The sequence below is a fragment of the Somniosus microcephalus genome, chromosome 11, assembly GCF_052327205.1.
Source record: "Somniosus microcephalus isolate GS21.2 chromosome 11, FLI_Smic_1.0, whole genome shotgun sequence".
In the NCBI taxonomy this organism is placed as follows: Eukaryota; Metazoa; Chordata; class Chondrichthyes; order Squaliformes; family Somniosidae; genus Somniosus; species Somniosus microcephalus.
The window spans coordinates 196,629,691-196,647,157 of NC_140997.1; the positions used below are offsets into that span (position 1 = coordinate 196,629,691).

The window sequence follows — 17,467 nt, forward strand, 5'->3', positions numbered from 1 at the left end:
GTGCCTTAATTTTGCACGCTAATCTCTTATGTGGGACCTTATCGAAAGCCTTCTGAAAGTCCAAATACACCACATCCACTGGTTCTCCCTTATCTATTTTACCAGTTACATCCTCAAAAAATTCCAGTAGATTAGTCAAGCATGATTTACCTTTTGTAAATCCATGTTGACTTTGTCCGATCCTGTCACTGCTTACCAAGTGCTCTGCTATTACATCTTTTATAATAGATTCTAGCATTTTCCCCACTACCGATGTCAGGCTTACCGGTCTATAATTCCCCGCTTTTTCTCTACCACCTTTTTTGAATAGTGGGGTAACATTAGGTACTCCATGGGTACTGTTCCAGAGTCTATCGAGTTCTGGAAGATGACCAGCAATGCATCTACTATTTCTAGGGCCACTTCCTTAAGTACCCTGGGATGTAGATTATCAGGCCCTGGGGATTTATCGGCCTTCAGTCCCATCAATTTTCCTAACACCATTTCCCTACAAATACTGATTTCTTTCAGTTCCACCCTTTCATCAGGCCCTATGTTCCCCGGCATCTCTGGGAGGTTATTTATGTCCTCCTTTGTGAAGACAGAACCAAAGTATGAATTTAGTTGGTCTGCCATTTCTTTGTTTCCCATGATAAATTCCCCTGATTCTGACTGCAAGGGACCTACGCTTGACTTCACCAATCTTTTTCTCTTCACATATCTATAAAAGCTTTTACAGTCAGTTTTTATGTTCCCTGAAAGCTTACTCTCATATTCTATTTTCCCTTTCTTAATTAATCCCTTTGTCCTCCTTTGTTGAATACTAAACTGCTCCCAATCCTCAGGATTATTGCTTTTTCTGGCCAATTTATATGTCGTCTCCTTGGATCTTATGCTATCCCTAATTTCCCTTGTTAGCCACGGTTGAGTCACCTTTTTTGTTTTATTTTTATGCCAAACTGGGATGAACAAATTCTGTAGCTCATCCATTCGGTCTTTGAATGTTTGCCATTGCCTATCCACTGTCAACCCTTTTGAGTGCCATTCCCCAATCAATCCTACCCAACTCGCTCCTCAGACCATCGTAGTTTCCTTTATTTAAATTGAGGACCCTAGTCTCTGAGTCAACTACTTCATTCTCCATCTTAATGAAGAATTCGATCATATTATGATCGCTCCGACCCAAGGGGCCTCGTACAACAAGATTGCTAATTAATCCTTTCTCGTTACATAATACCCAGTCTAAGATGGCCTGATCTCTGGTTGGTTCCTCGACATATTGGTCCAGGAAACCATCCTGTAAACACTCCAGGAATTCCTCCTCCACAGTATTGTTACTAATTTGGTTGGCCCAATCTATATGTAGATTAAAGTCACCCATGATGACTGCTGTGCCCTTATTGCACGCTTCTTTAATTTCCCTTTTCATGCCATCCCCAACCTCCGCCTTACTGTTGGGAGGTCTATATACCACTCCCACTAATGTTTTTTTCCCCTTAGTATTTCTCAATTATACCCATACAGATTCCACATCATCAGAGCTAATATCCTTCATTACAATTGTATTAATCCCTTCTTTAACCAGTAATGCTACCCCACCTCCCTTTCCTTTTTGCCTATCTTTCCTGAATATCGAATACCCCTGGATGTTGAGTTCCCAGTCTTGGCCATCCTTGAGCCACGTTTCCGTAATCCCAACCAAATCATATTCGTTTACCTCTATTTGCGCAGCCAATTCGTCCACCTTATTACAAATGCTTCTCGCATTAAGACACAAAGCCTCCAGGCTTGTTTTTTTTAACGCTCTTAGAACTATTAGAATTATTATTTACTAAGTTTGATTTAAACCGTTGATTTCTCTGACTGCCACTTTTGTTTTTCTCCTTCCTATCTTTTGCTTTTATCCCTGTTTCCCTTTCCTCTGTCTCCCTGCTCAGGTTCCCAACCCCCTGCCATTTTAGTTTAAACCCCCCCGAACAGTGTTAGCAAACCTCCCCGCAAGGATATTTGTCCCGCTCTGGTTCAGGTGCAACCTGTCCGACTTGTACAAGTCCCACCTTCCCCAGAAGCAGGCCCAGTGATCCAGGAAACTAAAGCCCTCCCTCCTGCACCAACTCTTTAGCCACACATTCATCTGCTCTATCCTCCTATTCCTATACTCACTAGCATGTGGCACCGGGAGTAATCCAGAGATTACAACCTTTGAGGTCCTGCTCTTTAATCTGCTACCTAGCTCTCTAAATTCTTGCTGCAGGACCTCATCCCTCTTCCTACCCATGTCATTGGTCCCAATGTGAACCACGACCTCTGACTGTTCACCCTCCCCCTTCAGAATGCCCTGCAGCCGTTCAGTGACATCCTTGACCCTGGCACCAGGGAGGCAACACACCATCCTGGAGTCACGTCTACGGCCACAGAAACGCCTATCTGTTCCTCTTACGATAGAATCCCCTACCACTATTGCTCTCCCACTCTTTTTCCTCCCTTCCTGAGCAGCAGAAGCACCCCTGGTGCCAGGAAGTTGGCTGCTGCTGCCTTCCTCTGGTAAGTCATCCCCCTCAACAGTATCCAAATCGGTATACCTGTTTGAGAGGGGGATGGCCACAGGGGTCCCCTGCACTACCTGCCTGCCTCTACTGCTCTGCCTGATGGTCACCCATTTCCCTTCTGCCTGTGCAGCCCTTACCTGCGGTGTGACCACCTCATCAAACGTGTTATCCACGACCCTCTCTGCATCGTGAATGCTCCAAAGCCCATCCATCCGCAGCTCCAGTGCCGCAATGCGGTCTGCTAGTAGCCGCAGCTGGATGCAATTCTGGCACACGTGGTCATCAGGGACACCGGCAGTGTCCCTGAATTCCCACATAGAGCAAGAGGAGCATAACACAGGGCTGGGCTCTCCTGGCATGACTTACCCTTTAATTAATTTAAATTAATTCACTATCACCAATTAAAGATAAACTCTAAGGCGCTTGTATGGTTTACCAACAGTCCCCGCTACACCAGAAAAGACCTTAGCAACTATAAACCACAGAGTTAAACTTTAAAAAAGAGAAATACTCACCAACCAATCACTTACCTGCTCCCTGGTGACGTCACACTCTGATTACTTTTTACCTCTCTCCCCACTGCTGAGTTGGTAAGCCTCACTGCTCCCTGGAACTGGTCGGACCTCGGTACTCGCGCCGGTTTTTATACCGGGCTCCTCCTCGCCTCACTGCTCCCTGGAACTGGTCGGGCCTCGGTACTCGCGCCGGTTTTTATACCGGGCTCCTCCTCGCCTCGCTGCTCCCTGGAACTGGTTGGGCCTTGGTACTCGTGCCGGTTTTTATACCGGGCTCCTCCTCGCCTCGCTGCTCCCTGGAACTGGTCGGGCCTCGGTACTCGCGCCGGTTTTTATACCGGGCTCCTCCTTGCCTCGCTGCTCCCTGGTCCGAACTGGTCGGGCCTCAGTACTCGCGCTGGTTTTTATACCGGGCTCCTCCTCGCCTCGCTGCTCCCTGGTCCGAACTGGTCAGGCCACGGTACTCACGCCGGTTTTTATACCCGGCTCCTCCTCGCCTCACTGCTCCCTGGAACTGGTTGGGCCTCGGTACTCGCGCCGGTTTTTATACCCGGCTCCTCCTCGCCTCGCTGCTCCCTGGAACTGGTCGGGCCTCGGTACTCGCACTGGTTTTTATACCCGGCTCCTCCTCGCCTCGCTGCTCCCTGGAACTGGTCGGGCCTTGGTACTCGCGCTGGTTTTTATACCGGGCTCCTCCTCGCCTCGCTGCTCCCTGGAACTGGTCGGGCCTCGGTACTCGCGCCGGTTTTTATACTGGGCTCCTCCTCGCCTCGCTGCTCCCTGGTCCGAACTGGTTGGGCCTCGGTACTCGCGCCAGTTTTTATACCGGGCTCCTCCTCGCCTCGCTGCTCCCTGGTCTGAACTGGTCGGGCCTCGGTACTCGCGCCGGTTTTTATACCGGGCTCCTCCTCGCCTCGCTGCTCCCTGGTCCGAACTGGTCGGGTCTCGGTACTCACGCCAGTTTTTATATCGGGCTCCTCCTCGCCTCGCCTCGCTGCTCCCTGGAACTGGTCGGGCCTCGGTACTCGCGCCGGTTTTTATACCGGGCGCCTCCTCGCCTCGCTGCTCCCTGGAACTGGTCAGGCCTCGGTACTCGCGCCGGTTTTTATACCGGGCTCCTCCTCGCCTCGCTGCTCCCTGGAACTGGTCGGGCCTCGGTACTCGCGCCGGTTTTTATACCGGGCTCCTCCTCGCCTCGCTGCTCCCTGGTCCGAACATGAATCAGAGACAGCAAGCTCCACCAAATTTGGTGGCATGCATCGACACTGTTGCCTCTGCCTTTGGTATCCCAAGAGGTAAAGGCGGCAAGCGAATGTGACTGAGTGGCTGAAATGTTTTCCATTTCCCTCTGTACAGATATGAAATGGTTTTGCTACCACTTATCCATCCTGTGGTGATTGCAGCGACGTCAACCTTTAAGTATTGACATCACTGAGCTAACGGGCCAGAATTTGCGGTGGGATGATGGTGTACTCTCAGCGTACGCCTTTGAAATGGACAGCATGTGCTAAATTTCGAACTTGTGATCATCTTGACAGATGATCCACACCAACAGGGAAATCCTCATTGCTGGCGCAGAGTTCAGCTAATTTCCCACCAATTACGTAAGGAAATTTTACAGCTGATGCAAACGGGCACAGGGCCAGTTTGCATCACCGTAACACCGTAAGGGGATACCTCAAAAGATCCAAAGCATCGTTCAGCATGTTTTAACATTATTTAGCTCACATAAAAGTGAAATTGGAACATTACAACAGATGGAAGCCCCTGAGCTCTGTTCGAATAATTTGGGCACGAGCTTCATAGAATTGTGGAGAGCTTTTCTTGTTAGTTTGTTTTAGTTCTGTTCAATAAAGTTGTCAGAATGAGTATCAGTCTCACCAAACGGGGATTAGTAAAGCAGTTTCTCAATTGTTTCAATTTCGTTAAGGACACTCGCAATGCACTGTCTCCCAACCGCGACCAGAGGAGAAAAGAGGAAACTCAGTGCTTCCACTGACTGGAGCACCAGGCCCACGTGATCCCAGGTACACTTCTGCACATGTTGCACCCCTGGAATCTGTGAGCCATCACGCTGCCCTCTAGTACGCAGCGTCAAACAGCAAGTTCGCAAAGGAGGGTCCCCATCAGGTAAGTGCGCATTCTATTTTGATGCCGGCGGCATACTCCATATGTATGACGCCGACTGCAAAATCCAGGCCAACATCTCCAAAACTGGGGATCGGGGGACCACCCGGGGGTCCCAGCGGTGTCTAAGTGCAAAGCCCTGGTGCAGGTCCAGGAAGCAAAATCTCTAACCCCTCTAAGGTTTTAAGCATTTTAGAGGGAAAAGAATAGCTTTCCTTGAAAGAATGCATTAGCCAAAGCTTTCAAGTGTTAGTGTTGCTTTACTCACATCCTTAATATCCACACTAATTCCAAAAGATATCGGACCACAAGCATGATTATTAACCTTCCTCTTCCATTATAATTCAAGTAGGCAATGAAAGCATTTCAGCTTCAATTGCACCAACAGTACGGAACGCAATTTGCGCTTAAAATTCTGTGATGTTTTGCGCATGTTACACTGATATCGGGGGAATTGCGCCGAAAAACCAGCGCAATTGAGTGGAAGCTCCGGGCCACAATATTTGGCCAAGATTAAACTACTTTTAATTAAAACTGAAAACATTGGGCCAGAATTAGCTGGAAAAATAACTGAGTTTAATGCACATGCCATTATTAATGTGTAAATAGTCCAGCAATTTGTGGCAAGAGAGAGATACCTTGTGAGCCACAAATTGCTGGATGATTTGCGCTGTGTGGTAAACCACTGTTTGTATTCCTGTTTGTCCTGTTTGTATTCCACTGTGTACATGCCTGGACATGCCTCGGCTGACTCCTCCCACAGGTCCTAGTATAAAGGTGACTGCTCCCCAGCCCTTGTATCCTGGACCGGTCGACCACTCGAGGCAGACCTCCATTCTGTTGTTAATAAAAGCCTTTAGTTACTCTTCTAACTCTCAGTCTTTTATGAGTAATTGATAGCGCATCAATTTTATTAACAACATTTTTATAATGGAGAAGATCCTCACACCAGCATGCCTGGACTTAGATCATCGGGAGGCGGACTCATCCACCAAGTTTACTCACTGGCTTAAGTGTTTCGAAAAATTCCTGACCGCCTCCGAAGCAATCAAATCGGACGAGGACAAACTGGATGTCCTGACCTCCAAAGTGAACCACCGAGTGTACTCGGTCATCCAAGACGCGACCTCATACGCGGATGCTATCAAGCTCCTCAAGGACCAGTACACGCGCCCAGTGAACGAAGTGTACGCCAGGCACCTCCTGGGGAGTCGTAAACAACAACCTGGGGAATCGACCGTGGAATACCTTCAGGCACTGTCTGTGCTTGGCCGGGCCTGTGGTTGTAAGGATGTAAAGGCCGCCGTGTACACAGAGGAACTTATCCGGGACGCTTTTGTAGCGGGCCACAGATCCAATTACACACGACAGCGACTGTTGGAGCAGAGCAACCTCGACCTCAACAAGGCCTCTGAACTCGCACTATCGTTGGATGCAGCCTACCAGGGCATGGATGTCTACTCCTCTGCACCGTGGACGCCGCGGGGAATGACAGCCTGGGACACGGTAGGACCGCCTCATAGCGCCGTGCCACCCCAGCCACACCCCAACAACGGCCCAACTACCGCAGCAGTGTCCCAAGGCCAGACAGCAGTGCCCCAAGGCCAGAAATGCTACTTCTGTGGCCAGGCAAAACACCCCAGAGCGCGCTGCCCGGCGAAAAACGCGATCTGCTCGGGCTGCGGGAAGAAGGGACACTACGCTAGCGTCTGCAGGGCCAAAGCCACCCCGAACCCCAGCAGCGCCGCGTGTGGGCCATGCGGGCCGCCATTTTGGACCTCCCCGGCCGTGTGCGAATCACCGGTACAGCAGCCATTTTGGACGCCTCCAGCCACATGGGGATCATGGACGCCGCCATCTTGGACGACAGCCGGGACGCAGCAGGCCCCCGACACCGCCTCATCTGATACCCGCAGCGACACACCGACCCCTACGCTGGCATCCGTTACACTGGACCAAGCGAGACCGCACCAACTGGCCAGTTCCACAATGGACATTAAGGTAAATGGTCACGATACAATCTGCCTTTTTGACTCTGGGAGCACGGAGAGCTTCATCCACCCCGACACGGTGCGGCGTTGCTCTCTCCCAGTCCTGCCTGCGCAACAGCGGATTTCTATGGCCTCCGAGTCCCAGTCGGCGGACATCGGCGGCTACTGCGTGGTGACACTCGTAGTAGACGGGACCGTGTACGATCATTTTAAACTTCTGGTCCTGCCTGACCTCTGCGCTGCCGTCCTGCTGGGGTTAGATTTTCAGTGCCACCTTAAAAGTGTTACGATGGCGTACGGTGGACCCCTACCCCCACTCACAGTCCGCAGCCAGCAGCTTCCAAATTGCCCGCCGCGCACCAGGTGCAACCTCTCCACACTCAGAGTCACCCCCCCACCACTGTTTGCTAACCTCACCCCCGACTGTAAGCCCATCGCCACAAAGAGCAGGCGATACAGTGCCGGGGACAGGGTTTTCATTAAAACCGAAGTGGAGCGGCTCCTGAAAGAAGGGATTATTGAGGGCAGCACCAGCCCCTGGCGAGCCCAGGTTGTGGTCGTTAAGACCAGCGAGAAGCAGCGCCTGGTCATCGACTACAGCCAGACAATAAATCGCTACACCCTGCTGGACGCCTACCCACTCCCCCGTATAGCTGATATGGTCAACCAGATCGCGCAGTACCGCGTCTTCTCGACCATTGACCTGAAATCAGCGTACCACCAGCTCCCCATCCGCCCTGAGGACCGCCAGTACACTGCCTTTGAGGCAAACGGCCGCCTCTATCACTTCCTTAGGGTTCCCTTTGGCGTCACCAACGGGGTCTCCATCTTCCAAAGGGAGATGGACCGGATGGTAGATCAAAATGCGTTGCAGGCCACTTTCCCATATCTGGACAATGTGACCATCTGCGGCCGTGACTTGCAGGACCATGACGCAAACCTCGAAAAATTCCTCCGCACCGCCCAACTCCTAAACCTGACATATAACAAGGAGAAGTGCATATTCCGCACAAACCGCCTCGCCATCCTTGGCTGTGTTGTGGAACACGGAGTCATCGGCCCCGACCCCGACCGGATGCGTCCCCTTATGGAACTTCCACTGCCCCACTGCCTCAAGGCCCTGAAGAGGTGCCTAGGGTTTTTCTCCTATTACGCCCAGTGGGTCCCCTACTATGCGGACAAGGCCCGTCCGCTGATCAAGTCCACCTCTTTTCCCTTGACAGCAGAGGCCCGCTTAGCCTTCCACCGTATCAAGGAGGACATTGCCAAAGCCACCATGCACGCAGTGGACGAATCCATCCCCTTCCAGGTGGAAAGCGACGCGTCCGACTTTGCCCTGGCCGCTACCCTCAATCAGGCGGGGAGACCCGTGGCCTTCTTTTCACGAACCCTCCAAGGCCCGGAGACCAGACACTCCGCTGTTGAGAAGGAGGCCCAGGCGATTGTGGAGGCTGTGCGTCATTGGAGGCACTACCTGGCCGGAAAACGATTTACCCTGCTCACTGACCAGCGTTCAGTTGCTTTTATGTTTAACAACAAGCAGAGGGACAAAATCAAAAATGACAAGATCTTGAGGTGGAGAATCGAACTTTCCACCTACAACTACGAGATCTTGTACCGGCCCGGGAAGCTAAATGAACCCCCGGATGCGCTATCGCGTGGCACCTGCGCCAGCGCGCAGATCGATAGACTACGGGTCCTCCACAATGACCTCTGCCACCCGGGGGTCACCAGGTTCTTCCACCTCATCAAGGCCCGCAACCTGCCTTACTCTATTGAGGAGGTCAGGACCATGACCAGGAACTGCCAAGTCTGCGCTGAGTGCAAACCACACTTTTATAGACCAGACAGGGCCCACCTGATAAAAGCCACTCGCCCCTTCGAGCGCCTGAGCGTTGATTTTAAAGGGCCTCTCCCCTCCTCCGACCGCAATGTGTACTTCCTCAATATTATTGATGAGTACTCCCGTTTCCCGTTCGCCTTCCCCTGCCCGGACATGACCAGTGCCACGGTCATTAAATGTCTGAACAACCTCTTCACCCTGTTCGGCTTCCCCAGCTATATCCATAGCGACCGGGGCTCATCGTTGATGAGCGACGAACTCCGTCAGTACCTGCTAACTAGGGGTATTGCCACAAGCAGGACCACCAGTTACAACCCCCGGGGGAACGGACAGGTGGAAAGAGAAAATGCGACAGTTTGGAAGGCCGTCCTGCTAGCCTTAAAGTCTAGGGGCCTTCCAACCTCCCGCTGGCAGGATGTGCTCCCCGATGCGCTCCACTCTATTCGGTCACTGCTCTGCACTGCCACTAACGCCACCCCTCCTGAGAAAATGTTTGTCTTCCCAAGGAAGTCCACATCAGGGACGTCGCTACCGCCATGGCTGACGTCCCCAGGGCCGGTCCTACTGAGAAGACACGTGAGGACCCATAAAACGGACCCCCTGGTCGAGAGGGTCGACCTCCTCCACGCCAACCCCCAGTATGCTTACATCGCATACCCGGACGGGCGGGAGGACACAGTCTCCATAAGAGACCTTGCACCCTCGGGGACCACAGTAACCCACTACCACCCCCCCCCACGATCCGATATCCAGCCCCAGCAGACGGCAGGCCGGGGCCCCGCGACCCGCTCGACATCTACGAGGACGACACGCCTGTGCCACAGCCTACGCTGGACTCGACGCCGGAAGCTTCACTACCCCTGCCGTCGCCACGCCGATCACAGCGGCAGACAAGACCTCCGGAGAGACTCCAATACACTAACTTTTAATACACTTCACCCCGCCGGACTCAATTTTAAACAAGGGGTGAATGTGGTAAACCACTGTTTGTATTCCTGTTTGTCCTGTTTGTATTCCACTGTGTACATGCCTGGACATGCCTCGGCTGACTCCTCCCACAGGTCCTAGTATAAAGGTGACTGCTCCCCAGCCCTTGTATCCTGGACCGGTCGACCACTCGAGGCAGACCTCCATTCTGTTGTTAATAAAAGCCTTTAGTTACTCTTCTAACTCTCAGTCTTTTATGAGTAATTGATAGCGCATCACGCTGCTCCACCGTTAGTCTCTCGAAAGTGGTAGCTCGCTCTCAACCTTCCTGTCAATTCAAGAAATTGCTGCATTCACACATCAATTACCAATTAAACTCGCTGCAGAAGCTAGGGCTGGTATTTAACAGCGCAAAGACCCTGTTAATGATGAGATTTATGTTCCTGCAATGCCACTCAACCTCTCCAGCCCAGAAAGGGAACAATTGAAGCTATGGAGTCTCATTCCTGCAGGTAGTAAATTGTTCCTAGAGATTTTTAGATGTTAAAGTTTTACATTTTTTTTTTTTACTTTTCCTTTCTGTCTCTTTTTTCTCTCTTTCTTAATCCAATCTTTCTTTCCCTCTCTTTATTTCTCTTTCTGAACCTAATTTGATTCTAATTCACCCTATTTCATTCTCTGTCATTCCTCTATTTCATTCTCAATCCTTCAATGTCATTGGTTAAAGAGATAGACTGTTGATCGCATCATTCACCAGATACCCCGTTATCTTCACCATGCCATTATCAATTCGCACTTCCAGCAGTTTGAGACGCAAAAATAATTGAAGCTGAAGGGTGAGGGGGAAAAAATCCAGTTCACGCCGCACACTGCGAGATGCCCCGCTCCAACAGATTCTGGGCCATTATCGTCATTTTCATAATATATTTAATAACCCAAACCTGTGATAATTAACAGTATTTTCAAAGCCTCGTCATTATTAATGATTCAATCATTTAGCTACAGAATGAAAGCTGACATATTCGGGACAGAATTTAAAGAACAATATTCGGAATAAGGCCAAAAAAGACCAGTACAATTAAATTGAGTAATTGCAATGAAAAATATTCACAGATGATTTCAGAATCTATTTCCAGGATTTTCATGGTTATAATTATCAGCTTTTTAACAAATATGTTCTTTCACTGATTGCAAAATGCTGCAGAAAAGTACTATTATGATTATCATTATAAATGCTTCACAAAAACTTCATTGAACAATATAACAACTAATTATGAAGTAGATCTATTTAAAATGTAATCATTGGGCAATTTTACTTACTGAAAACTTCAGGGGTTTATAGTTATTTCTTTATGAAATATAATGGAAGCAACTAAAGTATTTTTTCTGCTTTTATATAAAGGCTATTAATTGACAATGAAGCTTACTGGTTAGTACGTTGTTCTTGTCCGACAAACAGATTGATACGACTTAGGCCTGTGCGAGTTCCCAGGAAAGAAACTTCAACTCCCTTGTCAGCATTTCTGGAAGAAGATATCCGACAGGATAAGTATACTTAAAACAGATCAGCCAACCAACCCAAACTGGGGTCCATATTGCAGCTGCAAATATGAAGAACTCATACTGCAAAGCTATCTCATCTTTGTCTGATCATTGAATACATAGCGTGACAACACGACAGAAAGAAAGATCTCAAATAAAACAATATGAAGTGTGGAACAGAAAAAAAAGAAAAGGAAAGAAGGAAAGACTGTGTATGTATTATTTCATTTTGACATGGGAATATTTTTTAGTGTCTGGAATATTTATTAAAATATCTCTTACGATCATAGCATATGGGGTTCTATTCAGAAGGCATGTGTTTGAATGGCAATCTGAGATTCATGTTCAGCTACTATTTACAGGCAAGGTTAGCTGATCATTATGTGGGCCACTGGATTGAGTGAACATAAGAACATAAGAAATAGGAACAGGAGTAGGCCATACGGCCCCTCGAGCCTACTCCACCATTCAATAAGATCATGACTGAACTTGTAAACCAACTCCACGTTCCCGCCCTAACCATATATCCCATAGTGCCCAAGAATCTATCGTTCTCAGTTGTGAACATACTTAACGACTGAGTATCCACAGTCTTCTGGGGTAGAGAATGCCAAAGATTCACAACCCTCTGAGTGAAGAAATTTCTCCTCAACTTAGTCCTAAATGGCCGACTCCTTATCCTGAGACTATGCACCCTAGTTCTAGACTCTTCAGCCAGGGGAAACAGCCCACAGCATCTACCCTGTCAAGCCCTCTGAGAATGTTATATGTTTCAATGAGCTCACCTCTCATTCTTCTAAACTCCAGAGAGTATAGGCCCATTCTACTCAAACTCTCCTCATAGCCCTCTCATCCCAGGAATCAATCTATTGAACCTTTGTTGCACCTGCTCTAAGGCAAGTAAATCCTTCCTTAGGTAAGACGACCAAAACTATACTTATACTCCAACCCCCTTGCAATAAAGGCTAACATACCATTTCCCTTCCTAATTGCTTGCTGCACCTGCATGTTAACTTTCTGTGATTCGTGTACAAGAAGACCCAAATCCCTCTGAATACCAACATTTACTAGTCTCTCACCTTTTAAAAAGTAATCTGCTTTGCCATTCTTCCTACAAAAGTGGCTCACTTTTGTATAATATTCTACCTTTGGAAGAGGAAAATTTGGCATTAAGACCTATCCTCATCACCTAGAATGTGTTCTTTGTCAGTGAGTACAGGAGGCCATATCAGCTATGGAGAAATGACAACAGAAAATGCTGGAAAAACTCAGCAGGCCAGGCAACATCCGTGGAGAGAAAATAGAGTCGACGTTTCGGGTCTAACTCTTTTTCAAAACTGGAAAGGAAATTAAATAGATCGAAAGGCAGGGCTGGGAGAGAACAAAAGAAGTGAAGAGACATTAAGAGGTATTCAAAACGAGACGAGATGGTGATAGGACTAGTGGAGACAAAAGACGGCTCTAGATTAGGTGTGAAATGTTCTGGCAGAATGAGAGACGTCAGCTATGGAGAAGTCTCTCTTCTCTTCATTAATTGAATCTTGGCTTAAATTATGACAGGGAAAGATTTCTAACCCCCTTTTTCAGTTGTGCTTTTAGCTTCACTCCCAACTCCTTTCCTGTTTTCTCCTGCTGCTCATCATCCACTTCATTCCTCTGCTCTGTAAAGTGCTTTGAGTTATCTTTTTGTACATGCAGAGTGCTATAGAAATGTAACTTGTTGATAGAGGGATCACCCATCACACAAAATGTTTTTCTATATCCTGTCTAAGAGTGTGAGAAAAGTATTAAAAGAGCCTGACCAAAATTGGGAGTAAGATTCTGGTCTTGGACATACTTGGGTTTTATAGAGAATCAAAAATTATTATGGGGATTTTGGCATGAAAGATGAAACCAAGCTTCTTGGAGGAAGCTTTGGGAATGGAGGAGAGATGGGAGTACCATTGAGGCCAGAAAAGATAGTGGGGCCAAGAATACAAATTTAATACAGAGAAGTGTGAGGTGATGCATTTTGGCAGAAGAGGGAGAGGCAATATACACTTAATGGCACAGTTTTAAAGAGTGTGCAGGGACAGAGGGACCTGGGAGTTAATGTGCATAGGTCCCTGAAGGTGGCAGGACATATTGAGAGAGTGGTTAACAAAGCATATGGGATCTTGGGCTTCATAAATAGAGGTATTGAGTACAAAAGTAGAGAAGTTATGCTGAACCTTTATAAAGTGCTGGTTAGGCCACAACTGGAGTATTGTGTCCAGTTCTGGTCACCACACTTTAGGAAGGATGTGAAGGCACTTGAGAGGGTGCAGAGGAGATTTACCAGAATGGTTCCAGCGATGGCGGATCTTAGCTACAAGGACAGGTTGGAGAAGCTGGATTTGTTTTCATTAGAGCAAAGGAGGTTGAGTGGTGATTTGAAAGAGGAGTACAAGATTATGATGGGTTTGGATAGGCTAGACGGGGGAAGGCTCTTCCCACTAGTTGATGGTACAAGGACTAGGGGACACAGATTTAAGGTTTTGGGCAAGAGATATGGGGGGGATGTGAGGAAAAACTTTTTTACGCAGCAAGTGGTGATGACCTGGAATTTGCTGCTGACGGAAGTGGTGGAAGCGGAGGCACTCAGTGTTTTCAAGGGGAGACTGGATAGGCATTTGAGGGAAATAAACTTGCAGGGCTACGGAGATAGAGCGGAGGAATGGGACTGACTGGATTGCTCTACAGAGAGTCGGCACGGACTTGTTGGGGCGAATGGCCTCCTTCTGTGCTGTTATGACTTATGACTCGGCTCCAGTGCCCAAAGAAGTTTCATGTCCTCAGACGAGTGGTCAAGGCCAGTGTAGTGGCGCTTCTTAGTTTCCAAACAGGCAGCCACTGAGCTGTGGGGCTGTTAACAACGAGTAGACGCGTGTCGAAATAAAACATTCCCAAACGTAGCTTTGTCTTTTAAACTGTTTACTATAACACTTCACAAACGGAATTACAAAGCAAACACGTATAAACGAACACGGTCAAAAACTGTATTGCTCCAAACCTCACAACTTCTGCCTCCTTCAGCCACGTGGAGTTTAAACTGTAAAATGGCTGCATACCATGTGTGGCTTAGGGACTGTACCATTGTGGCAAGAATGAAGGGGGTGTCTCGGACTATACTACTGGAGCAAGAAAATAGGGGGTTTCTTAATACAATAAGTCAATCAGGTAAATTAACTGTATTATGCTATTTAACCAATATTTTAAAGTATTTTCTTAAGCTTTTATGGCTCTTACAGCCAGTGAATGCATCTTCAAAAGCTGTCTCCTACCAACTGCACCACTAGCCTCACACACTGCTCAATGCACAACCCCCCCAGCAATCACCCTCCAACAATCTCTACCAAACACAAGGGTACACCTCACATTCCTAGCTTCACCTCACCCCCTTGGAGGAGTCAGTGCTGGCCATTCTTGGCAGGAGCATGGCCAGTGGCGGAGCTGAAAGAATACAAGATGCTGGTATCCTCATACATTATCCTCCTTTCCCCTCATCCCACAATCTCTTCTGATGTACAAGCTGCACATGGTTTAAGCATGAACCTCTTGCTTTCCCGCCCTCCCCTCTTCACAACCCTACCCTTGTGTCTTCCTCATTTCAGCATCCAAGAAATCCAGCCTACCCAGCCAGTGGTTGACCAAGAAGAGGGAGGAGAGTGAAGAAGAACAAGAAGAAACACCATCACTTGATTTCACACTCCCAGCCACCAGCTCCTCGAGGTCATTCTGCAAGCCATCTGCAGTGGCTCCCACTGAAAGTCAGCAGCCTTCCACCAGCCATGCTGTAGCCATTGGGGTAGCACTGCATAACATTACTAGAATAGACAAAGGCACACGCAAGACAGTCACTAAGGGAATGCACAAGGGTGATGGTCAGTAACAGAGGGAAGGTAAGGTGTGGGACAAAGGTTGAAAGGGGAATTGAGGTTGTGTTCACTAGTACCACAGGTGGATGATTCGATCCCGGATATCCCGGTCTGGAAGGGGCTGTCTGGGTTGCCGCCTTCCTTCCACTTCCTCCTCTTCTGCTTCCTCCTCTTCCATTTCCTCCTCTTCACTCTGCGAGCAGCTTGTCCCCTTTGCTGCCTCTGCTTCATCTCCATGTAATATTGCAGCACAAGGGGGACTGCAAATAAAGTCCCCAGGACTGGGAGCAAGTGGTGTTCTCAGAGGCCTCCCTTTAACATCCAAAGCCTTGCAAGCATCCAGCAGCATTCCATGCCCACTTTAACAACTTTTTTAATGTATTGCACCAAGCCACTACTCCAATAAAATGTTAAAAAAAAAGTCTAAAAGCTAAAATCGAAACTTACCTGAAAGCTGTGTGTGTCCCTTTAAGAAACGCTGACAGCGTCTCTGTTGTACTGCTGCATGCACGTTCTTCTGTGCGTGGTTTGGAGACGGCGACGTCCAAATCACAGTCGTGCATCGATTCAGGCGTTGCACGCCGATTGACGTCCCGATCTACATATTTACACGTGGGTGGTGAGTGCAGGCAACGGCAGCACTAACGACCTCCTCAAAATGGCGGCCGCTGTAGTCCGTGCCGGAAGTGGACGGAAGCGAGGTGGCCGCCATTTTTTCAGCAAAACCGGCCTTAACAGCCGGTGCTAGACCTCCGAATTTCACGGCCCTTGCATTTATATAGTGTCTTTCATGACCTCAGGACATCTCAAAACACTTCACAGCCAATTAAGTATTTTTAAAGTGCAATCACTACTATAACGTGTGGAAACGTGGCAACCAATTTTCCAACAGCTAGGTCTCAGGAATAGCAATGAGATGAATGACTAGTTTTAGTGATATTGGTTCAGGGGTAAATATTGGCCAGGTCACTGGGAGAACCGCCCTGCTGTTCTTTGAATAGTGCCATGGGATCTTTTATGTCTCATCTAAAAGACAGCACCTCTCAGTGTGCAGCACTCCCTCAGATCTGCACTGAAGTGTTAGCCTGGATTATATTCTCAACCTACCACCTTCTGTCTTTAAGGCGAGATTGCTATCACTGAGCCAAGGCTAACACCTGCGGTGAGTGTTGTTAGTTTGATATGAAGGAATTGTGTCTTTGAAGAGCTGTAAGAAACAAGATTTTTATTGCCCCATCCAAGAGCATGGAGGAGATAAAGAGGTGTGATTAACACATTGTACTGTTAGAGGACTGGAAGCAGTGTGAACTGAGGGTGTGCGATTTAAAGGAATCTGTTCAATGTAAAGTGGAAGCATTAGCAAAAGAAGTAATTGACATGAATAAGGCACAAAGTAGGAAAAAGTAGGAATTTTGAAGCCCCTTTGAGTTAATGGAAAAAAATCTGAAGGTGAGCCATGAATTACAGTACAGAGTGATTTAAAAGGAAACTAATTATCTGCGAACATGGCTTTGGTTAGAATCCTCATGGGCTTTCCAAGGCAGCAACAGATGATTCCCTAAAGTGATCAAGAGCAGTGGTACTCCCATCTCCCCATCATTCCCAAAGTTCCAGGGGCGCATAACAAAGACAACAAGATCACCACTGAAATGGCCATGCTGAAAACCATTCTGGTGATCATGGGTCAGCCAAAATTTTCCATAGTCTTAGAAAATATTGATGTAAAGATATTAGGGCAATAGTCTGAAGGCTAAGAGGGATAATGTTACTTTGGAAGAGAGTGAGCATGAACACATTTAGAAGGAGAAGGGAAGTAAACTGGGAGATAGTGAGATTGAAGAGATAGCATAGGACAGGGATAAGCTTCTAGGTGCATTCCTTGAGGGTGATGGCAGGGATACCACCCAATCAGTCCAGTTAGAGTCAACAGAGCAGAGGATCCAACAGAAATGGCAAAAATAAAGTTTAATGTCTGTCTTAATGGTAGAACAGAATGGAGATTAGTTCTTCACCAATATTAGAGTTGGAGGAGAAAAGTGAACCAAAAAAGTCAAATTTTCTCCTTCAAAAAGATAGCAGCTGTGCCATCACGATGGAA

General features: G+C 48.0%; 1 protein-coding gene across 1 annotated transcript in view; it reads right to left on the minus strand.

Moving 5' to 3' along the window:
- Positions 1 to 17,467, minus strand: part of cacna2d3a (calcium channel, voltage-dependent, alpha 2/delta subunit 3a) — a 1,196,772-nt gene that overhangs the window by 241,795 nt on the left and 937,510 nt on the right. Inside the window, exon 24 of the mRNA XM_086001643.1 lies at positions 11,359 to 11,454. Coding sequence (XP_085857769.1) covers positions 11,359 to 11,454 — 96 coding nt within the window. The remainder of the gene's footprint in view (positions 1 to 11,358; positions 11,455 to 17,467) is intronic.